Below are 25,099 nucleotides of genomic sequence, written 5' to 3' on the forward strand. Positions count from 1 at the left end.
TGGTGGCTCTGTGACCTTTTAAATTGTTGCTGTTTAATTTCCCTGAGTTCCTGCTTGATAGGAACTACTTACTATTAGTTAAAGGCAGTGATGGCTGCCTGCGTACCAAACACTGAGTGTTTTCTAGGCCAGGTGAAGAATGTGACCATGTTCACACAGCTCCCAAGACTCAGAGCCTGGAGCGGATGTATGCTCTTCACAATGGCTTTTTTCTGCTGTGGCCGAGGGGCTGAGTGACAAGGTATGGGAGTCAAGAGTCTTCTGAGCCACCGAGAGGGTTTTGGCTTTCACTCAGAGTGAGACAGGACGCAGGAAGATTTGAGCCTTGGGGCGGCCCGCTCTGAGTGAGGCGTTCACAGAGCGCTCCAGCTGAATTCCAGGCTCAAAGGTGGGATTTGCAATGAATTGTACTGTGGCACAGAACGGGGTGGAAGGGGCAGGGGCTGGCAGGGGACACTGTGTCCTCAGGTTCAGCTGGGACCAGGAGGTGCAGGAAAGGCTCAGATAAGAAGCTGAGACTCAATGAAGTCACACAAATGAGGGTCATTTTTTTCAGTGTTCCGTCTGTGCAAGTCCAGTAGGGACTGAGTCACTCTTTTTTCCAAGTGAAATGCACACTCCATTGCATTCTACCCAGTCTCAGTCATCATGGTCTGGTTTCTTGATATCCTGAAGGAAGATTTGGCCACCTCCTTGGTTCTGCAGCTTCATCAGTTTCTCAGCATGTTCCCTCTGGGAGACAGTAAAGAGAGTTAAGCCTTAGGCTGCCTTCCCATGGCCATGGGAGTGACTTCCCTGGTCCCCGAAACAGCACGTGCGTGTTGGAGTTACCTTTATCTCGTCTGTACCAAGTCATCCACTTATGTCCTTCATTTGTACCATTCCTTCACATAAAATAATTTGGTACAAAAAGGAAAAAGAAAAGAAAAAAAGATGAGGATATGGGGTAGTGATTTCGTTCATGCATCTTGGAATTCAGTGGCTTGATTTGCATAGTGGGCCATTTGCGGAAGAGAATGCTCCTGCCTCTTTTACATTCTGCCTGATGCTTTTAGGTCAGCCTTAGCTCGGCTCGCTTTCTGCTTGCTGATGAACAGCAGAGATTCTTAGGGCTTGGGTTAGACAAGAGAACCCAGCAAAGGTGGGGCAGTGAGGGCTGTTCTAGCCCCTCACAGAGACTGTTAGAAACAGTGGAGCACAGAGAGAAACTAGGGCAGCTTGTTAAAGAAGTGAATGTTCTTACCTTGGAAGATGCACTTACTCGCCAAAGAAATCTTTTTTTTTTTTTTTTTTTTAAGTTGAAATATCCATTGTAACTTTAAAAAAAATCACTGCTGTTCTTTGATGTTTGCTCTTTAGGAATCCATTTGCTTATCATATAATTTTTGACTATTTAAGAAGACTGAAATTAGTTTTGTTTTGTGGCTTTTACTCTTAAACCAACAAGTGGGTTCAGAATTGGTGATGGGAAAGAACTTGACCCAGAATAGATTACTGGGAACATCAATTTGGGCCCTTTTCTCTCTTGTTGCTTTTTAGTGCGTGTATGGATTTTAGAATGTGCCTGGCTTCCTCCTGGTGAGACACCACATGTGTAAGAATCCAGCTGTTACCTTTTTGGTTTGTTTATTGATTAATATGCTCTTATGCTGTGTTCTTATTTTTGAAGAACAATTTTACAGAGGTATAATATGCTTACAGTAATAGGCATCCATGTTAGTATGTAGTTCAGTTTTGACAAAAGTGTGCACCGGTCTTGTGGCACAACCATATATAGACCATTTTCATCACCTTAAAAGGCACACTCTTGGTCCCCTGTATTCAGCTCACTCAGCCCCAGGCAACTACTGATCTGCGGTAAGTCACAGTAGATTAACCTGACTTTTGTAGAACTTCATATAAATAGAATCAAACAGTATGCACTCATTTGTGTCTGGCTTATTGGCCTCAGCACAGTGTCCTTCCTTGAGGTTCATTGCATTGGGATTTTGTTTCTTTTACTCCTGAATAGTATTCCGTGTATGACTTAACACAATTCACTTGTTCATGGACATTGAGGTTGTTCGAATTTGGGGCAATTATAAATAAAGCTACTATGGACATTTTTACACAAGTCTTGTGAACATACCCTGTCACTTTTTTTTGGTATGTGCCTGACAGAGGAATTGCTGGATCTCCTGTGATATGTGTTTGCACATTACGATCGTTACATCATCTTGATGAATGGACCCCTTTACCATTATAAGAAGCCCTTTATCCTAGTGTGAGAAACGCTCACATTAAAACACCGGGACACAGGACTTCAGCAGCAAAGCGAGGTGTTTATTCAGGGTTCTGCAGAAATGGGTGCGCAGCCAGAGGCAGGCACGCCAAAGCGGAGAAAGCAAACTGGTTTTATCCTAACGCGAAGTAGTCCCTCCCCCGTTTCTTCATTAACTGAGTACTACGGAGCTCACAATCTAGCGCAACTGTCTAGGGGTGACAGGTCTGTCTTTAGCTCTCCCTTGGAGAGTCCGTACCTTGTTTCCTGAGTTGTCTAGCTACATTTCCCTGTGTTTGGTGACAACTTCCTCCCATTGTTCTCAGAGACATTTATGACGAGCTGTGGAATGTCATTTCCCTACTTGTATATTTATCTTCTTTCTTTATTTTATTGTTGATTCAGAGACCGACCCCCTGATTCCTGATTCAGTTACAGTTGGTCTCAGCTGTTAATCATTTCCTACTGGTTTGAGAACCTCCAGCTTCCTTGTTCCCTACACTGGTGACTTACTGTTCTGACATCAACTTTGTCTCGCATTGATATAACCACTCCAGCTTTTTTGATATTAGTGTTTGGATGGTACATCTGTTTTCTGAGTCTTAATTGGACTATTTAGACCATTTACAGTTGAGTAATTAACTAATATAGTTGGATTGAAGTCTCACATCCTCCTATTTGTTTCCTTGTGGCTTTTTGTTTTCCTGTCTTCTTTTGGATTGTGTATATTCCATTTGATATTGGTGTCACTACTAGTTTATCAGCCACATCTCTTCATTAAATTTATTTATTTATTTGGTGCTTCCAGGCATCTCGGCTTCCTTGAACTCCTGGTGCCTCTGCCTCAGCAAGACCACCACAGTCTGTTGGGTCCCCTACCCAGCACCAATTTCAGAAAGTACCTTTAGGCCAAGAGCTGACCCATCCCAGAGCCCTCCTAGTCTGTTTCTCTTCTCCTGGGGACCCTAGCCCTTTCCATGCCTGACAACAGTGTTTTCATATATCTTGTAGAGTTTTCTGGTTGTCATGGTGACAGGTTAAGTCCGGCTCTTGTTACCATATCATACCCTGAAGTGTAATTTTATTTTTGAAATAAAATATTAGGCTCGTGGCTGGAAAACGGGTTAAATATATAAAACAGGGACTACCCGTGAAACCCTAGACACATAGCACCATTGTTATAATTTCGTAAAGTGATACAAAGATGGTGCTCAGCTTCCAGCCCAACTGTAGCAGCAAAGGTAAATCTGAGAAGTGGAAGCTTTGAGCACGTCTGTGTGGTGCCGTCTGAGTGATGATCATGCAGAGGTCATTGGCAGCCCCATTGTACGGGTCAGAGGACCCCGCTGCTCAGAGGTGAAGTGACTTGTCCGGCCTCCCATCGACCATTGTGGCCTGAGCTAGAGTTAACCATGCAGAGCTGGGGTCCGCCACGCCCCTGGGGTCGGGTTCAGTCACTGTGCTGACTCACCTAACTGATGAGGAGGTTTTTCCTGCCTCCGCGGGTGACTGTCTCCTGGAGCAGCAGTAGATCAGGTTAACTAGGGTAGGAGCTTTCGAGCATGAAGTGGTTAGTTTCTTCCTGAAACAGCTACCGTTGCCGGAACAAAGGATAGTTTCCCACAAGAAGTGGTTCTGTAGACGCCCTCACCTTCTCTCTACATCTCCCTTTCTCTTTTCCTCTTCCCTTCTACCTTTCTTTTTTCTTTCTTCCATTTCTTTCCTTTGTCTCTTTCCCCCTTTCTTTGTCTGTTGAAATAGTAGAGGAGCAATAATAGCAAAAAAGAATGAAATCAAAACCAATCACGTATATGCACCCCTATGTTCATTGCAGCATTACTGATAATAGCCAAGATATGGAAGCAACCTGAGTGTCCATCGATAGATGAACAGATAAAGAAGATTTGGTGTGAATATATGCAGTGGAATATTATGCAGCCGTAAAAAGGAGACTCATGCCATTTGTGACAACATGAAGGACCCAGAGGATATTTTGTTAAGTGAAATAAGTCAGATAGAAAAACACAAGTACCAAATGATTTCCCTTATATGCGAAATTTAAAAAACAAAGGAATAAACAAAACAAAACAGAAACAAACTTACATACAGAGAACAAATTGATGGTTGCCAAAAGGGAGAAGTGTAGGCGGTTGGGCAGAAAAGGGGAAGAGGAACTAATATATGTCAACTATAATTGAAAACAATTTTTTTTAAATTAAAGAAAACCAAAAAAAAAAAAAAAAAAATCTCAATCACAGTTGAATTCATAAAACCATGGGATGTTAAGCTTAAATGATATATTAGATTTTCTCTATCCCAGTCCCTTAGTTTTCTTGATCAGCAAACTAAGGAACGTTATTAGCACAGAGTGAGTTGACTAAAACCACACAGCTTGTTGGCGGACAGCAGAGGCCAGAGTTTAGGGTGCACTCTCCATGGTTGGGGTATAGGGATTATCTTGACTTCCAGGTGTTGCGACTGTCACTGGATGATGAACAGCATTCTCCATAGAAGGAGCAGCACTGTAAGTAGCTGGGGACAGGAAAAGCACAGTCTGTTTCCGCAACAGCCAGAAGGCCGAGGTAGACAGCGCTGAGTGACCGAGAAATGGGGAGAAGATAAAGCAAGAGAGGTGGGCGGGACTCGGTTTTGGTGAAAGTGCAGTGGGAAGCGCGATAGGTTTTGACCAGGTCTGACTTGTTTCAAGAGCCTTCTAGCACCTTTATGGCGAGTGAATCGTCAGGGTCCAAAGTGGGAGTGTGGGAGTAGGGCGATGAATTAGGGTTGCTGACGGTGCCTTCATCAGAATTGGACCGTGGAAATCCCAGAAGGGGGTGGATTGGGGATCATGTGGAGGAAGAACCTAATAGGTTGGCTAATGAATGTGGGCAGGAGCAAACAAGAGACTTCAGAACTTAAGTACCATTGTGGGGGGCGCAGTAGTGACTTAGTTTCTGTGGTTTGTGTCGATTCCTCTCTGTCCTTGTCACACATGTGCTTTTTCCATCTCCACTGCCGCCACCTTCGTTTATACCTATGGTTGTGCCCCAGTCCAGACTCTGAATAATGTCACTTGGATTGTAGCCTGACCCACATTTTCCAGGCCTGGCTATCCCAGTTTTATTTTCAGGACCCAGCCCTGTTTCTAACTGCGATGAAGTCACTGGAAAACACCATGATGTCACCATGTCATGTTTTTGTCCTCAGCCCCCACTGCAGGATGAAGTTCCGTTTGTTACTGTCAGCCAAGTCACCCAAGCTGGCCTTGGTCCTTTTTTCTTTTCTTCGTCTTTTTCTTCTGGCACCGGCCTTCGATGGCCGGTGTGACTCTGTCACCTTTTACTTTCATCTGCATTCTGTCTCCCCCATGGCTCACCTTCGGGCCTGTGCTCTTCACGGTTGGCTTAGCTCTCAGCAGCCTGGTGTCTCACATCCCTGCTGCACGCGGAAGGCGTTCGTCTGGCACCTGCTGTGGGAAATGTCCCGTGACCAGATGTCCCGTTAGCGCTGTTTCTCTAACTGGAGCGCAGGTGCCCTGAGACCAAAGATTACCTTTGATGCTGTTTCCTCTTAGTGACTCTGAAGCATCTCCACACATCAGAGGACTTGACTCTTCTTTTTTTTGGTTGACTTTCTGTTTTAACATGAGATCCTTTCAACTGCCATTGCTGTAAAACTTACTTGTAGCATTTTGTGTTGAGTATATTTGTATAGTATGTGGTTACTTTCTCAGCGTGATGATAGCATTCCAGCGTGAGTGGAGGCCCACTGGTTACACACCCAGGGTCCTTTCTGTCACCCTCACCGTGGCCCTCACGGGTGTCTGTCACTGCTGGGATGGGTGGCGACGTAGACATCGTGGAAGCCGAGGGGTTAGTTGGGCAGCAGTTTGGGGTAGACAGGTCATGGGGTAGCAGCTGTGGAATTGTCCCCCGCTGCCTGCACAGAGGGTGGAAGGGGCGTTTGCCGATAAAGCCGGCATTGCTTCCCGTGGCAACATCCCTCTTCTGAGAGATAGTGTGAGGCCGTGAGTGTGACCGCCTTTAAAAACTCTCCTTTAATTGACAGATTACTAGAGTCAGCTGGTTATAAGTTAAAATAGATTTAGGCAGCATAATCATAGAAACCATTTAGTTGCTCTAGTAAGTGGTCCTTTCATATTCATTCAACTTCAGGTTAAAATAGGAAGAAAAGCAGCTCCACGCACGAGTCACCTGAGGTTCTGTGGCAGCGGATGTGGGCCTTCTTGTCCCAGCAGGTGGGCAGGGGCAGCCCACCACCCGACATTCTGCTGCCAGGGTTCTTTTCATTTGAGTTTGTTCATTTTGATAACATCTTCACGTTGCGGTGTGCTGCAAGAATTTTTAAAACATGCAGTACCTGACTATTTAGTTAGGGGTACTGATCTCTTTTCCTTTAGGTTGTCAGATAAAACAGTGACATCAGCCAACACAACAGTAGCCACCCAGTGTAAATGAATAAAAATGATGCTTTTTTTTTTTTTCTCAGATTGGCAAAAAATATAATTTTTTTTGTGTGTGTGTGCCACAGGATTTTAGTAATTAGTTTATGTGTGCCATGAGATGAAAAAGGTTGAAAATCGCTGTTCTAATAGAAATATTCAGGGGGTGGCAGTAGGCATGCACTGTTAGTTCACAGGGGTCAACTCTGAAGTAACCTGTTTTAGATCAGCTTAGGCAATGGGACAAGAATGCGAAGGGCCATCTGGGGACAAGCGTGGTGGCAGATGGGTGTCCTATCGCACAGGGCCATGGGGAAGGCGGAAGAATTCAGCGTTGCTCGGGGCCTGCCATGTTTAGGAGAAAGAGCCCTAGCTCTGAACTCCCCAGACCTGGGCTTGGACGCTGAGTTTTATAAAACAAGTGCCCACTTGTATTAGAAACTATTCCCCAGCAGGCATTTTGGCATTTCGCAGCATTCAGCAAACACAAAGTGTTGTGTAAGTGGTAAATACCTGGCGGTATTGGTATTCTTTTCAGCAGAGCCTCAGCCTGTGGGATGGCACCCGGCTCTCCCAGCGCTCTCCAGAGCGTTCTTGGGTAACAAAGCTCCCCTCCCCCCGTTTCTCTGTAGGAGCTTGCACTGTGCAGATCTGAAGTCGCATTCATTCCTGTCCTCAGCTGAAATGTCCTGCCTCTGAGCACTGGTTCATCTCTCCACGCCCGGCCTGTACTTCACTCCCCTAAAACCATTTGTGACTATGCCTCAAGCCAGGCTGATTTTCCCCTTCGGAAATTGACCCGATATTTATTAGGCTGATTAAGTCCTAGTCATTGTGCTAGGGATTAGAGAGGAAAATATGCAAGAGTGGGCCGTTTCCCTCATGGACCCCGTGAATCAACAACTGGTACTTACTGCCATGGAAAGAGGGGCAGCCTTTCCTAACACGGTACCAGCTGTCTGCTCCAGAGCCCAGCATCTTGTTTATTGGGGAGCTGCTAGAGGTATTTCCATGAATGCCAGGGACATGACAAGGAACCAGACTGGGCACAAGGATCACCCAGCCCAGGCCAAGTGCCTGAGAGGTGGGAAGGCGGGCAGATTCCTTGAACAGCAGCATTGACTAGCGAATTCCAAGGCAGAAAGGCCCTAGACACTCGTGGACCAGAGACCCATAACTGAGAGTGAAAATGGGCAAAAGTCATGAAAAAAGAAAAACAAATGGAACCAGAACATATGAAAAGACTTTCAACTTCATTAAAAAAAATAAGAGAAATGCAAATTATAGTCACTCTGAAAATATTGTATTTTTTATCTTTCAGGTCGGTAAAACTCCCCAAAGTTTAGTAACACACTCTGGGCGTGGCTGTGCGTTTGGACAGGTACTCTGATCCGTTTGCCGGCGTGGGCATAAATGGGGCCCAGTTGAGTGGGGTAATTGGATCAGATCCAGTAAAAGCACAGAACGTCTCTGTAACCTTTGGCTTCAAAGTGTCACTCTGAGGGGTGTGTCCTACAGACATGCGTGAACACATGAGAAATGACGCAAGGCGCGCGTATTGCGGCAATTTTGTAAGAGTGAAATATTTGCCGCATCTCCGGCATTCACCGTTAGGGAACAGGTTATGTAAGTTACTCTGTTCCAGCCGCGATGGGCACCGTGCAGCTGGAGAAGCGGCCACGCCGGGCAGGAAGCGCTCGTGGTTGTGGGTTTTGGGAAGAAAGGCTGGGCAGGCAGAGTGTGGTGTGGGGGAAATAAGAGTTGGGGTTTGTGTTTGCCTTTTCGCGGTCTCCGAAGGAAGCACAGACACCTGAGATGGCAGGCTCCACACGCAGACGCTTCTTTCTCAGGTAACACAGGGCAGGTGGTTCAGGTTCGTGTCAGGCCCCCCTGCCCCCACTTGCCAAGCTTTCCCCTTGTGGCGCTGGTGCCTGTAGGGCGCGCAGTCCTCTGCGTCCACCTGGGTGCAAGAGGGTGAGGAAGACACCAATGCCTTAACAGCCCTGGCCCAGAAATGACACAAAGCACTTCCCGGAGAAGACACGGGGACCAGTGACTGGTTCCCCTGGGGCTGGTGGTGGTGGCGTGCTGCTGGGAAGATGCGGGGCAGGGATGGGAAGGACACTTCTTCCTTTCAGATGTTTTTCATAGATGTTTTAAAACTTCGAACCGTTTTGTCCATTCAGACAACAGAACTCGCTAGTGGCAGTGCAGTGGGGCAGTGCCACGGAAGTGGTGAGGGCCCCGGGCTGTGGGAGTCCGGGAGGGGGGCCCGCCTGGCCTCAGCCGGGGTCATGCAGAGTTGACTGCGTTCTGCGATGCTTGGTTGGAGTCCTGAAGGTAGAGTGGGCGCTAACCAGGTGAAGTCTGAAGGGCGTGGGCGGTTGTGAGGAAGTGGGTGAGGAAGTGGGCAGAGGGGAATTGCCAGGGGGTTGGCGAGGAGGGGGTGGGTGCTGAGGGAGGAGTTCGCTCAGTCAGAGAGGCGCCCTGCGAATGCATGGAGGCTCCTGGCGTGCGGAGCCGCAGGTGTTCACACCCAGCTGTGCTGGGCAGGTGGGGTGCCAGGGCCTTGGGTGCCAGGGCCTTGGGTGCCAGGGTGCTGTGGGCAGAGTACGGTGTGCGCAGCGTCCCCAGGAAGGTGGCTGGGTCTCACCCAGCCTTCTGTGTGACTCCAAGGAAAAAGTTCAGAGCAGGGAAAGAGCACCGTCAGATCCAGGGCAACAGCGTGCAGAACCAAGAGGCCAGGAGACTGGATGGGTGGCCAGGAGCCCCGGGAGCTGGCCGTGTGGCGATCTGGGGTGCATAATGCATCTCTCCCCCTTGCAGAGCAGATTTGGCACATAACTGGTGCAAAGCCATTAAGGGTTATCTTTTATGTCTGCCTGTCAGTGCCTCCAATCAGATTATAATTGCTCTGGAAACTTCGTTTTACACTTAGAGTAGCATGCCGTGAATACTCGTTGATCGATTCTCTTTTGTTTTTAAATAAAGTTTTATTGAAATATCCATAGAGAAAAGGGCACACATCCTGGGTGTGTGGCCTCATGAATGATCACAAAGTGGACACACAGGTATTAATTGGTTGATTGTTATTCTGTTTCTTCCTTGTTAAAATTGTGGTTAGAGTCAGTACATTCAGCCCCTTCCCCTCCCATTTTGTCCCGTTTAATCTGTGGTGTATACGGATGCTGGCGTTAGTCATTGTTCTCTGAGAAACCTTCGGGAGATACAAATCAGGTGGCTTATTGGAATAATATTTCTGTTTCACTTGAAAGTATTTTCAATCTCACTTTAATTGTCAGTTGTGTACAGAACTCTAATCAGTGAAAATTTTGACCACAGCCTGCTGACATAGCCAGAATTTTTTTTTCTATCATTTCAGAGAAAAATATTTTAAAAGGTTGAAATCCAACTATTAGAAGAGTTAAGATAGAATTTTCTGGCCACTGTATTTTTACATTTTCCTCCCAGTCCCTTTTTTCTCTTTTGTTCCCCTTTGAGTTGAGTCAATTGCTGAGAACATTCACGAATTTTTCTTGTACCACATTCATTATCGTTTGTCTGTTTGTCTAATGGATTCTTAATATTCAGGACCCCACAGCTCTCCATTATCCAAATGAATGATCCCGTTAATTAATACAATAATATTTTATTGAGCCTGTATGTACTGAATTTAAATTGGGGGTGGAATGGATAACTTGGATTTTAGGAGATTCTAACTATTTACAGTATTCCTAAAATACATTTCATTTATTATTTTCTCTTCCTGTAAAGGTTTAAGTCAAGAAGTCAAAGTTCTAGCTTGCTAAGTAGAGTCAATGAAAATCAATACAGTGGTACCTTGGTACTCTTTAATTTGTTCTGAGGTGTGGCGAGCAAGTGACGATTGATGAAGCATTCTTCTTTCGGAGTGACATCATCATTCATATAAGTTCTAGCAAGGCAAACAAGCACCAAGTGCTGAAACATTTTTTTCTCGTCAAAATGTGACGAGTACCAAATTTGACATGTTCTGAAGCTGACGAGTACCGAAGTACCACTGTATATTTAAGGTTTATATTAGAGAGATAAATATAATTAGCTAAATATTCATTTTGATTTATATTTATTCATTCTTTTTGGAACTTGGAAGAACTGAAAAGGGGCTGTTACTCATTGGGAATTTAGCTGAGTAATATCCAGCCAGGAGAGACATGATACCCTGAGGGCGTGTTCAGTTTTAACCCTTGTCTTTTTCTCTCTATTTACGAGTTGGTTTTTCTATCTGTCATTTAGAATTTCCTTTCTTTTCCCCTGTAAAGAATATTACATATTCTAGATATGTAAGAGTAGTTGTTTTTGCCCTCTGCCTTACTAAGAACCTTTATCGCTGCTTTTACCCTGTGCCTCTGTGAGTGAATGATTTTATCTCCCGTAGAAACCAGGGCTTTACGAAGAACTTCCTGTAGACGTTGAGAACTGTGTAAGGAAGTGACCAGGCATTGGCTTCTAGAAATTTTAGATCCCGGTTTGTGGCCACTATTCAGGAACATCTTTTGAGCCTTGTACTTGGCTCAACTGTATGTGCCTGATCTTATGTTTCTTCTTTGATGGTTTAATTTAAATAAATTAAAATTTCCACTTAGGGTGAGTTTTGACAAATGGGTAAAGTTGTATAACCACCACCAAAATCTAGGTATAGAGCAGTTCATCACCTCCTACAATTTTCTAGTGCCCCCGTATCATCAGACCACACTCTGTACCCCAACCCCTGCCAACCCCTGACCCGTTTTCTGTTTCCATGGTTTCATTTTCCAGGATGACATAAAGATGGAATCATTCAGTATGTCACCTTTTGAGTTTGGGTTCTTCTACTTACTTAGCGTAATGCATTTGAGGTTCACTTAAGGCACTGGTATCAGTAATTTATTGCTTTACGCTGTTGAGCAGTGTTCCATATGTCATGGTTTGCAAACTGAAGGACATCTGAGTCGTTTCTAGTTTTTGAATATTGTATATAAAGTTACTATCAATATCTGTGTGAACAGTTAGGATCAACTGCCCCAGGCAGCGCAGTCAGCTCCTCCTTTGCCTGTTCAGTCAGAGGCGTGGGGGGGGCCAGACACCGCCGGCGCCTCTCAGCAAGTGCGCGTCTGGTCACCAGCATCTGGGCTTGTCAGACTTTAACCCTGCCAGTCAGGTGGCTGTGCAGTGGTACCTCCAAGTGATTTAATTGTCGTTTGTATGATGACCAAAGACACTGAACCCATTTCATGTACTTGCTGGCCATTCATATCTCTTCGTTTGTCAAGTGTTCAAATTTTTGCCCATTCTTTTAAACATTTTTTTTTTTGTAAGAGGTTTTTAAATGTATATAGAAATTGGATACAAAGCTTTATTTTTCTTTCCAATTTAAGTTTTATAATATTTTATCCCAGTCTGTGGTGGGTCTATTTTCTTAACAGTGTCTTTGCATGAGCAGAAGGTTTAAATTTTGATAAAATTTTATTTATCATTTCTTTCTGGATCCTGCCTGAGAAATCTTCTGAGTAAATATTTGCTGTGAAGATACCCTATACATATTCTAGAGGTTGTATGGTTTTACCTTTATAGTTCTATGATCAATGTTAATTTTTTATAAGGTATTAGGTAAGGGTTGTCTTCCTTTTTTTAATTTAAAAACTTGGATATAAGTTTTTCCAGCACTACTTGTTGAAAAGACTTCCTTTCCCATTAAACTGCTTTGGAGCCTTTAAAAAAAAATAATAAATCGACCATGTAAGTGTGGATGTATTTCTGGATCTTCCTTTCTGTTCCACTGATTTAGTCATATGCCAGTACCACGCAGTTTTGATTACTGTGGCTGTGTATGAGGCTTGAAATGGGGTAGTTTAAGTTCTTGAACCTTGTTTTTTCTCTCAAGATGTTTTGGGTATTCTACTTTTTTTTGTATTTCCTTATATGTTTTCAAATCAGCTGGTCGGGTTCTTTAAAAAGCCTGTAGGTATTACGATAAGGACTGCATTAAATCTAACGATCAATTCAGGGAAATAATTAACATCTAAGCAATACTAAGTCTTCCAGTCCATAAACTGAGTATATCTTTCTAGTCATTCAGGACTTCTTTAATTTCTCTCAGTAATATTTTGTAGTTTCCAGCATAGAGGTCTTTCGTAGCTCTTGTTTATTTATTCCTAACTATTGATTGTTTTTTGATGTTATTGCCAATGAACATTTAAAAAATTCCATTTTAAAATTGTGTGATGTGAGTATATCAGAATGTCATTGAGTCTTATCTAATGAGCTTATATCTTGTGGCCTTGCTAAATTCACTCATATAGCCTAGGAGTTACTAGATGGGCTTGTCTAGATAACCAGTTTGTCTATGAATAGAATCAGTTTAAATTCTTTCCATTTTGAATAACTTTTATTCCCTTTTCTTACTTTATTGCACTTGCTAAATCCGCTTATAAATTATCGAATAGAAGGAATGAGATTAGACATTTTAGCCTGTTCTAAACTGAAATGCTTTGTACTTCTTTTCATCTCAGAACTCAGAGAAGTCTTATTGAGATTCTATATGAATCTTTTCCTCTTTTTATCTTCTCAACACCTTTTGAAATTCCTTTATATCATTTACCACAAATTATACACGTACCTTATTTGCTTACTTTTTTGTTGTCTGTCTCTTACACCAGCCCATAAGCCCCATGTGGGAAAAACTTACTATCGCCTCCCCAGTGCATAGCTCAGAGGGTCTTCGAAGACACCCAGTAAACACTTTGTCCAATCACACTGTATTGGCAGGAACTTCTAGCAGTTGTACACTCTCTCCTCCTTCCCAGTGTTTGAATCTCTTTGGCAAAACCTTGGGCAAGTATTATTTCTTGCAAAACTTTTCTTCATATTTCTTTTCCACTTTAAACAATTTTAGGAGGTAAAATTGCAAAATTTCTCATAGACACTACTTATATTTAGCACTTTCAGAAGTTGTCATTAATATTTTATGAAAAGCGATACAGTTCTTTTACTAATTTTTGCAAAATATTGTGGTGGAAAATTGGGAGAGTTTGCCTTTGTTGGATGTTATATACACTCAAAAGTTAATCAGTATTCATGCTGTTTGCAGTGGTTCAGATATGGAAACAGGGGTAAACACATCCGTAATTACCTAGTAAGCAGGTGGTAGGTCACTATTTTTTATTCTTTAAAACTGGAAGAAATCTGATGAAAGGAACCTGTTGGGCAAATTATTTCCCAATTTTTGTCCTTTAGATTTTGTTCTAATCTGAGAAGCACTTTATTTGTTTTTGAAATGTACTTTAAGTCTGATGAAGGTACATTGCTTTCCGCATGGAACACAATGATCTAGAATTAATCCAAAAGGCAAAATACCTTCCGGCTGCTCCATTTTAACAGCTGCTGTGGTGGAAAGGAAAGCTTCAGTTCATGTGCAGACATAGGGAAAACAATGGGTTTTCTTCTCCTTGTGGGATGCTGCAGTCGTCCTTTGGCTCATCCTACACATTGACAGTGGAAACATTGCGTTAAAGAAGTAGCTGGAAACATTTTAAGCTGGTTGTTCATTCATTCAGCTCCCCCCTCCCTCGTCGTTCTCATCTCCCCTCTTTTCCTTCCCTCCTCCCTCCTGCTTTCCTTACTTTTTTTCCTTTACTTTCCCTTTTCTTTTCTCCGCACCTTCCCTCTTCCTTCCTTTGTCCTTTCTTGAGAGTCTCTATGACGTCCTTTTATGTCCCAGTGTTCTTGTTCCTGCAAATGTACGGGGCATAAGACACATGTGGCCTGTCCATAGGCAGCTTACATTGTAGCAGGGAGGCAGATGGTGCAGAAGTCGACATGCGCATACGGTAATTCTTGGTATTCCTAAGTATAAAGGAAGTGTGTTTGTATGCACACTAACGGGTTTGTTTTTGTGAGGGGATGGAGGAGAGATGAGAGAGGGAATGAAAATGAATGAGAATCGTAGAAGGCCTCAGGGCATTTGAGCTGAGCTCCGATGGTCTACAAGATCCAGGGAAAGCGCCTGGAACTGAGGAGGGGAATTTATGGAGCAGTAACAGGCAATTTTGAGTCACATGATTCTTAGACTAACTTGAATTAAAAGTTTGCCAAAGCTTCTTCCTTTGTCTTGGTTCTATTATACTAGGGGAATTCTCTTCTATTTTCGTCCTACATTTTAGACTTTTTGTGAGTCCTTCTTCAGTTCCCTTTTGTGACTTCTGTTTCTTCTAGCAGCCCTTCAGTTATTTTGACTTTTTAATTGTTTTTGACTGATACCAGCTTGTCCTATTCAACTTCATCCATTCATTTAGGCTTGATGGTGTTGGACATTAAGCTAGGCACTAGGTTTGCAAAAGGGGTAGGAGACTTATAAATAAGGTAATTAATTAAGAGTGTGCTAAGTACTTTGACAGAGGCATGTTGGAAGGGTTATGTGAATAAACATTCATTTAACAAATATTTATTGGCCTCCTGCTGTGTGCCAGGCACTGTGCGGTGGAGGGGGTATTCTAGGTGTACTGTACTGATTGTTTCAAGGTGAGGCATGGAACTGTGAAGAAACCAGGAGTGAGTCGGGAACAGGTAATCTGCTCTGGCATGAGATATTTGGTGGCAACACTGAGGGAGTAAGTGGTGAGAGAAAACTAGAAAGGTTGCGAAAGTCCTTCTGTCTTTTAAAGGAGTTCCATCCTGTTTCTGTGGACATGGTATTTATTAGCTCCATGGTGACCCTTACCAACAGTTCCATATCACCCACCTCTCATGTTTCTTTGCTTTTCCTGATCGCTATAGTGACCAGTGGCTCTAAGTGGTGGTGACCACTAGCACTGCTTGTCATGTATTTTTAATAAGTGGGAGGGGGGTTGCCAATGGACGCAGACCCCAAAGCAAGGAGCTAGGTATGTGGTACTCTTACTTACCTGGGGTATTTCCCTCTAGGGTCTATGTAAGCTCTTGAAATCTTTATTTTCATATTTTTAAGTTAGGGGAGGAAGAGGTTGAAGTATGAGCACATTACTTTGAAAATACCCTGTGGGGTAAAATTTTAATTCATTGCCCACCCTGAAATTTTTTATTCTTTTCCTTTAGGTTTCTTGCTATTTAAAGATTTTTGTTTGAATGAAATTAATGAAGCTGTACCTCAGGTGAAGTTTTATGAAGAGGTAAGAAGTAACTGTTTTACTGATGCTTTTTTAAAAGCATATTTAAAATGTACTTTGGAAGACATTAAGATTAGTAAGTATCTTACAGATATTTAGAAATTCATTTAAAGTAATTACTAGTGCAAGATATCATATATAGGTTATTAGAGATGCTGACAACACCCATACAGACCCCATTTGTAAAGGCTCTGGAGCACTCCGGCAGCAACGAGGAATAGTTGGCCTGAAACTCCAGAGGAGGGAGGATCATTCTGGGGTGCACTGAAGATTACCAGCCGTTTTCTTTTCTGCAGAAGCTTGCGATTCTGGAGACGTTAGCTGAGGCAGAGGGTCACTATTGGATGAAAGGGAAACTAGCCAGGTTTTCTGGTCACACATTGCTGGAGTTACAGACTTGGGACAGTTGGTGGAAGAGGGTGGAGGAGAGCTGAAGCGATGAGCTAAAAGCTTCTGGAAGACACACTGATATCTCCCACAGCCTTACATGCATCACTGAAATGTGGACCTGCTGTGGGCGGGGATCTGAAAACAGACCAGGCAAGAGATGAAAACACTGAAGATCTATAGCTGCTCATCACCTGGGTCAGCTGTTGGTTCCAGGTATAACAGAGTCCAGGCATATTAGAGTCCAGGTTTGGCCCCTGGCAGAAGGCTTCTTCTTAAAGACAGAAGGCCAACTCAGATCCAACCCAGCTCAGTCCCTTATTGGGTGGTGAGCCCTTTTCCCACTGTGTGACAGAATACAAGGGGAGCCCTCTGTCTTTTCTGAGGTAGAAAGTAATTGTAGGGAATCTACAGTGCTTCCCATACAGTAAAAAACTATTAGACACATAAGAGACAAGATCATGTGACTTGTAAACGAGGCAGTAGAAGCAGAACCACAGGAGAATTGGATGGTGGAGACCGCTGACAAGTGCTTGAAATGACTATAAAGGACACGTGCAAGACAACAGCTACAGGAAAATATGAGCAAATTGATGGAAGGATAGAGAATTTCAGCATAATTTGATTTTATTTTGAAAATCAAGCAGACATTTAGTACATTAAGTATAGTGTTTAAAATTAGAATTAATGGCTAGAACCAATAGCAGATTGGTTACAATACAGAATAGAATTAATAAATAGTAGATAATCTCAAAGTGAAACAGAGAAAAAAGAAAATAAAAAAGAAATAGGTAAGGCCATTAAGGACATGTGGACATGATTAAAAATTCTAACATAGATAGAATTGGGCAGAAGCAGTATTTGAGGAGAGAACACTAAGAATTTTACAAAATGATGAAAGACAGCAGCTTACAGATTCAAAAAACTTAGAAAACCCATCAATAAAAGACTATGGAAACGTTTGACAAAGATAAAAATTTCAAAGGCAACCAGAGAGTAGAAAATGATACATTACTTTCAAAGGAGCAATATTATGACTGACATGACTGTGACATTTTAAAAGAAATGAACGAGCAGAAAGGAAGGACTCATGGATGTGGAGAACAGTGTAGTGACTGTAGGGCTGGGGTGGGAAGGGATTATAAGAAGGATAAGTGGTCATTGAAAAAAATACAAGAAAATAAATTATTAAAAAATAATAAATGAAGAAATGTTTTTTAAAAAAATCAAACAAATAGACAATGAAATGGCCAACTTTCAAGTACTGAAAGAAAAAATAATCTGCCACCCTAGAATTCTATTTTCAGCAAAAAATTCCTTCAAAAATGATAGTAAAATAAAGATATTTCAGACAAAAACTGAGGGGTTTTGTCAGTAGTGGACCTGCATTACAACAGATACTAAAGGGAGCTATGGTGAGCAGAAGAAAATATTCCCAGATGGACAGGCAGGAAGGAATGGAGGGCATCCTAAGAGATAAAAATGTAAAATATAAATAGATGTTGACCATTTAAAACAATAACAGCATGTTTTTAGAGTTTAAAATCATGTAAAACCAGCATAGGACAGTAGCACAGAAAGCAGGAGCGGGTTCAAGTGTTCTCAGAGTCTAGAAGAGTGATAGCATCATTCTCATTGGGACGAAGTCAGTCAAGGCTGCACATTGTTATCTCTGAGGTAACTTTTAAAAGAATAAAATTTGTGTATCTAACAAGCTAAAAGGGAGGGGAGGGATGGAATAAAATAACATTGTATTGATCTAAAAAAAAGGAATAAAAGGGGGGACATAAAATAATTTAGGTTAAATTGAAAACAAAGAGTAGGATGATAATTAAAATCCATCTGTAAGTAATGGTATTTAATATAAGTGGGCTAAATACTCCAAGTAAAATAAGGTTGTCAAACTTGATAAAAAACTGAAATCCTGATTATATGCTGCTTCCAAGTGACTTATTTTAAACAGAAGGGTTGAGGAAGATACACAATACAAACACCAACCTAAACAAAGCCGGTATAGCAACCCTTATATCAAAGCACACTTGTGCTCAAATGCTACTTGGAGGTTGAGAGATTATTTCATAATGATAAAGGGGCCAGTATCATGATCTGAAATATGTGTGTTACTAAATATGTGAAGTTATATATATAACTTCAAAATATACCCCAAAGCATTTTGAGTGGTCCAAAGAAAACAGCATAATTAGGATTGATATTAGTCATCCTTGTACAAGTTTGAAAATGGGAGGGATATTCCTTTCTTTCTGGTTCATTGATACATGAAAACTTGATATTTCTCTACTAAAATTATATATGAACTTACTTCCAGGAAGAACGGTCAGTTGTGGTGCACATTTAGTATTGTGTAAAAAGTGAGCTAAATCCAAAAGAATTTTACTCCGTATGAAGTAGCTTTATTATTTCATTCTGAATCGTAACCAGGCATTTTATCTGGATATCACAGCTGCAGCTGTCAACAAAATGTTTCATTCTTGTGTTGTTAAAAGCATCACCTTCCCAGCTTCAGCATGTACTGAGTCACCTTGCCAAATGCAGCGGAATCTCCTTTCACGGCTACCTGTCGCTCGGGTGAAAGAGCTGGGCAGCCTCCTTGGGGTCATGTCCGGAGCACTGCTTGCCAGCGCGCTGTGACTGCTGCTGCATCTGACCCTCCGATGTCGGAGCTGCCCTTGGCTGGCTCGCTCCCCGCTCCTCTCGCCTCCCTTCTGGCTTGGCACAGGATGGGACTGGCTTATCACATTATCCCCTTGGAGGACTGGGCTCCAGAGCTCCGCAGCGCTTGGTCTGTGTTCTTTCACTGCAGACAACCAGCCAGTGCAGTCTGAAGCATTGGAGTTATCAGTAACTCTTCTCTGACTCCTCAGTTTCGTCAGCCTGGTTATTTCTGGTGGTGATTTTATGACCCCAATCCCTGGGAAACTCTCTTGGGAGATATCTTAAAAAATGTCTGTCTTGTGTGCTGTATTTCAGTTTTTCTGTGTCCCAGACTTTGAATGCTACCCATTTCCTGTGGGTTCAAGTCCTGCCAGCTTGCCCTGCCAGTTCTAGCTCTCTGTTAGTTATCACCGACCTTTCTTTATCTTTCACTACCTTCTTATATCGAACTTCCACTACCCAGCATTTCCAGGCTCACTGAGCCCATCCTTTTGTTACTTGACTTACTCTGTCCTTTCCCCAGCCTAGAACGCTGCTTCCCCCTCTCAGCCCGTGGAAAGCCTACGCCTAGCTCAGCTGAAGGTCTAGTTCAGTCCGTACTCCCTAACAGCTCCGTCCATACAGCTGTTCCTAGTCTTCTGTGCCGCTTGCTCCCTTGATTCTCCCACTGTTCACTCTTTGTAACACTCATGTGTGATACTTCGTATGTGCTTGCTTAATGTGTGTGTAATCAGTATTTTCACCTTGGCCGTTAATTGACTCATAGACAGAAGGCCTAGCTGTGTCCAGGCGCAGCCGCGTCTCTCCCCGGCTGTGGGATATGGGGCCAGTTACTGAGCAAACGAAGTATCTACCTTGTTTCAGACCTGCGGCTTAAAAATGTGAACAGCATATTGTTGCTGTACTTGAGGAGCTCACAGTGTCAGGACTAAATATTGAGCTTCAGTTACCTTATCTCTGAAATGAGCTTAGAATCATCTCCTGCTATTTGACAGGCTAATTGGGGGGCTCACATTGGAGGCCGGGTGGACAGCTGCTGTCTACGCCATAATATCTGTAATATACTGTTCAGGTATGTGGGAGGCTGTAGCGTAGTGGAGACGCGTTCCAGCTCTGAACTCAGGCTGCCTGGGTTGGGATGTGGACTCTGCTGGTTACTGGCTGCGTAAACGTGAGCAAGTTTCTCTCCCTGGGTTTCCACAGCTGAGAATTGCTGTGATAGCTGTGCCTGGCCCTTAGGGTTGTTGTGGGTGAACGCAACACACCTGAACAGTACCTGACATGTAGTACTGCTCCATGTGCTGGTTTATACAATTGTTAGATTTGGAGGCAGCATATAAAAATATGTATATGATACCAATTTAAAAATAAATCACAGAAAACAGAAACTAAATATAAGATCAGGAGTAAAGTTACTCTTAAAGTTTTTTCTTCACTCATGCAACCAATATTTATCAAACACCAATGCTGAGAGGTATTATTTAATGAATAAGATAGGCAAAGTCCTTTCCATCTTTTAGTTTCTATTTTTGTTGAGAGACACAGACAATAAACAAGTAATAAACAGGAAATGTATCAGAAAGTAATAACTGCTATGCAGTGACTCAAAACAGACTTAAAACATAGGAAATGTATCAGGAAGTAGTAACCGCTATGCAGTGACTCAAAACAGACTCGAAACTGATGTACTGTGACTTGGTGGCCACTTCAGAGTGATGGGTCAAAGACTGGCTCTCTGAGGAGGTGTCGTTTAAACTGAGACTTGAATGACAAGGAAGCTAGTCTTTTGAAGATGGGAACAGGGTGGGTTGGGGAGACCGTTTTAGGCTAAGGTCATGGCTAAGACAGCCCCTGATGTGGTGGGAAAGAACTCGGTGTGTTTGAGGAACTGAAAGATCAGTGCGGTGCCTTTGTAACAGGTGAGAGGAAGCGTGTGGGATCAGTTCAGAGACGTGGTTTGGAGGCCTGAGTAACAAACACATTCAGACTTTATTCTACAGCCGTGGAGCATTTAATACAGGGGAGTGTTAGGTGAATATTCTATAAATATCAGTCAGATCAAAAAGACTGATGTGGTAGACCCTCTACATCTTTACTGAGTTTATATCCAGATCTGTCAGTTTCTGTGAGAGGGTGTTAAAGTCTCCAACTACTGACTTGTAAAAATGCCTCTTTTTTATTGTCCATTTTTTTCATGTATTTTGAAGCTCTGTTATTAAGTGCATTATGATTGTAATGTTTTTCATATGAAATGTCCCTCTTTATTGCTAGTAATATTTTTTGTCTTGAAAATTACTTTATTGTATATTAACATAGCCACTTCAGTGTCCTTATGCTTATTGTTTTCATGATATATCTTTTCCATCTACTTTCCGTGTTTTTATATGTAAAATGTGTTTCTTTTAGAGAGGTATGAAAGTATCTTGCTCACCCCCCTCTGCCCTCGCCCCCATTTCTGACAATCTCTGCATTTTAGTGAAGTAGTCTTAGTGTTCGTCCTTTTATGAGATTTGCTGAGTTTCTTGAACCTGTACATTTTGTATCTTTCACCAAATCTGGTAAAATGTGGGCCATTATTCCTTAAAACATTTTTTTCTACCTCAATCTCTCTTTCCCCTCCTTCTGAGACTCCAATTATAAGATACATGTATATGTGAATTTTGGATACTATCCTAAATGTTGCTGATGTCTTTTTCAATTTTTCTTCCAAGTAGTTTTTCTTCTGTTGTTCAGGTTGGGTATTTTCTATGGATATGTCTTCAAATTCATTAACTTTTTCTTTTGGTAATTCTAGTCTGAATTATGTCCATCTATTGATTTTTTTTAAAGATACTGTGCTTTTTAGTTCTAAAATTTCCATTTGGTTCTTTTCATAGTTAATATTTTTCTGTCTTTTTTATTCTTCATTACGTGCATATTTTCTGTTACATCTTTGAGTACAGTTATAGCCGCATCAAATCCTTGTCTGATAATTCTAACATCAGAGCTGTCTTGGATTAGCCTCATTATGGTCTGTTCTGTTGCATGTGGGGCATATTTTTTCTGTTTCTTCATACGTAGAATAATTTTAGATTGTATCTGGTACATTGTGGTTGATATATTGTAGCTAATCTAAAAAATGTATGCTTCTCCAAAGCGTATTGATTTTTCTTCTTATTAATTAACTTGGCTTATTTGGCCATGATGCTCTGTCTTCTCATTCAGTGGGTAGCAGCTGAATCTTAGTCATTTTTTCCCCCTTAGCTGGACTCCTTTGTGTCTGCCATGCTCACACGTCATTATAGGGCCCAAGAGAGATGTTGACAATTTATATCCACAGAATTTTGGAGCACCCCCTCTGGCCCTTTATTTCCAGGAATATCCTCTCTTACGTTCCTCCTTCTATTTGATGCCTTTCCCCATTGTCTGTGTACCTGTGCTTGTTCCAGGGCCTCAGGGTAGTGGATATTCTGGATGCCCAGAATTTTTTTTCTTGGGAGGATTGTTCTGTTAACAGTTAGTTGGCTATGACCCAAAGCATAACCTGGGTTTGTGATATATTTGGAGAATAAAGCCAACCTGATTGGCTAATGAATTGGGTATAGAGGGTGGTGGGGACAGCAGTGTGAGGAGAAGAGAACAAAATGATGATTATTCCTTTTGTGGCTTAAGCTGCCAGGAGTATGATTTTACTAACTTTTGTGATAAACATGGCTAGGGGAAGAGCATGCTTGGCTGGGGCAGAGAGGGTGTGGAGATGTCAGATAGTCTAGTTAGATACTCGGAGTCTGGAGCTCAGGGGGACAAGTGAGCCGTAGAGACTGACTTAGTCGCGGGACTGTCATTGGTCTGTGAAACCGTGGGACTGAATGGTTTAACCAAAGGAGAATATCGTGGGTGTAAAAGGGGTGCCCCAGTGCCATGCTCTGTGCCACTTCAGGATTGAAAAGTCAAGCAGCAGAGGAAGAACTGCTAAGGGAGACGGAGGAAGAGGAGCCAGAGTAGCAAACCTTTGGACAGTCAGAGAAGAAAGCTTCAGAGAAGGCAGGAGGGCTAGCTGAGCGGGGTGCTCTTGAGAAGTCAGTGAAGCTAAGGACAAAAGAGAGACCCTTGATTAGGCAACACGGAGCCCGTTAGTGATGGTACAAGACCATCCCACTGGAATGGTCATGGAGCAACCAGGGGGTGAGAACATGTAGACCGTGACAGCCACGGGCCCACAGTGCCTGCTCTTAGGGTTCTGGGTCTTTAGGCTGCAGACTCAGCTGTGGGCTTTGTAACCACCAACGCAGAACGGGGCTACGTTATCAGCGAGTGTTATCGTTGAGGATGATGCTTCTGTCCTGCTGCGGAGTGGGGGATCTTTGCACCTTGAACTCAGGCCTCTGTCGGCTCGGGTTACCAGGACAACCTAACTGCCAGGATTAGGGGAAGGGCATTTTCTGTGTTATGCTACAACAAGGACATCCTGTCCAGAGCTAACTGATAGGTGACTGCCCGGTCTTTAATTAGCGGTCTTATGATAATAGTAAATGTTGAATTACAGCCACAGATACTTTAGGCTCTTAGTTTGCCTACTAAGAGTTACCTTTGCTGTCGTTCAAGTTGAAGTTTATGAAGCACAAGGTTCTTCATAAAGCCAGTGTTGTGGTTCAGCGTATCAGTTGCCCAAGAAACTAGAATTTTCAGTGTAGCAAGAGTATTAGCGTTCGTGGAAAACTTCCATGGAATCAGCGTATGTTTAACCGGGTGTCAGCCTGCTTTATAGTTGCCCGGGAACATAGGTCTTCGTTTCATTAAACTTCCACGAAGACTTATTATTCCTTAAATTAGTGCAACGCTTCAGCAGAAGCACTGGCCTTTGGTTCACTGACAGTCTGTCTGTTTTATCCTGGCGTTCTGCCATTCACCTAAAACAAAGCAACAAGAAGAGAATGAACCAAGCGAGAATCCTGAGTTTATTTTCTGACAGCTTCTGATGTTGGTGTCTAGTTTCTGTTGCCTTGCAGCTAGCTATCCTAGTTGCATTGGGCCTGATGTTTGAACTCTTTAGACTTGTTTCTCTGAATTCACTTTGGATGGTTAAGCTCGGGTCCTTGGGTTTTTGATAGATTGCTTCTTCGTCGAAACAGTCTTTTCCTCCTGGGTGAGGTAGGAACCGACCCCAGTCTGCTTGCCCTTGTGTCAGATTTTATCATCTGTTCTGAGAAGACTCCAGTCTAAGTCCTGGTCAGTACAGATGTGAATCTCAGCCATCTCGGTGTTAACCCTGGTGTTTCAGGACAATTCGGATGGTCCCTGGGATTTCTCCGTGTGTGAACCACTGGGCCTCCAGGTGGGACCTCAGTATCATGCACACCCCTCACTCCGCCCTTTCCTCATCAGAAATTCTTATAGAATTTACTGGTTTTGACTGCAAAATTGTCAAACCCAGACTATAAAGGAAAAATGTAACTTTTATGTCCATTAGTTTGTACTCTCCTATGGGAGTAGTTAGTCCCACCTTTAATTGTTCAAGAATAAAGAGCACTCAGGTACTAGGTAAGTCAGTAGAACAACCAGCTACCTGTTGGAGACACTCCCACCCCCAATAAATCATGTGTGGTCATTAGTCATTACATTGAAGAACTTTGCTAGTCTTCCTGCTAGCTCCATATTTCATCTGCGTTTTCATTCTCTTTTTGTCTTTTGGAGTTAAAGTATTTCTGTAAATAAATTAAACCACTTTCTAAAGCACATGTCATTATTGGGCTCCTTTTAACACCCATCAGGTTACCTTCCCTAAGTCAGGAAAATATACTGTTTGAAGTAAGCTTTCTGTTAATACTTTAATGGTGAAGATGAGGTTCTAGTGCTTTAATCTATGAGTAATACCTTTACACTCTTCAGTTGATTAAAAAAAAATCTCTTTGTGAGAATCCCAACAATAATTTTTTTTTTCTCCCGTTAGTTTTGCAATGCTGTAGTTGAGCAAGAACTACATCATAACTCTGAGACCCATTTACAGCCACGTTTAACTTACCTGTGCTTTGGAAAGGAGAATTGGCAGGTACAAGTGGCCCGTGGTGGGTAGAGTGTAAGATAGCTGTAACCAGGGCAGTATTTGTCTCCCATCCTGGGTTTCTAAATTTAAGTGATGGGATTCATTGTAGGAAAAATTCCATTTGTAGGTTTCAC

At 42.6% G+C, this 25,099-nt stretch overlaps 1 protein-coding gene across 3 annotated transcripts in view; it reads left to right on the forward strand.

Moving 5' to 3' along the window:
- The window catches only part of GRK3 (G protein-coupled receptor kinase 3), a 103,438-nt gene that overhangs the window by 30,379 nt on the left and 47,960 nt on the right, over window positions 1-25,099 (forward strand). For 2 of the 3 annotated variants that reach the window (XM_090257684.1, XM_090257685.1), the window contains exon 3: window positions 15,813-15,886. The exons of the other annotated variant lie outside the window; for it this stretch is intronic. In XM_090257684.1, the coding sequence (XP_090113810.1) occupies window positions 15,813-15,886 (74 nt within the window). The remainder of the gene's footprint in view (window positions 1-15,812; window positions 15,887-25,099) is intronic. 3 annotated transcript variants of the gene reach the window in all.

Source organism: Furipterus horrens, unplaced genomic scaffold, assembly GCF_987537825.1.
Source record: "Furipterus horrens unplaced genomic scaffold, mFurHor1.1.pri manual_scaffold_11, whole genome shotgun sequence".
NCBI classification, from domain to species: Eukaryota; Metazoa; Chordata; class Mammalia; order Chiroptera; family Furipteridae; genus Furipterus; species Furipterus horrens.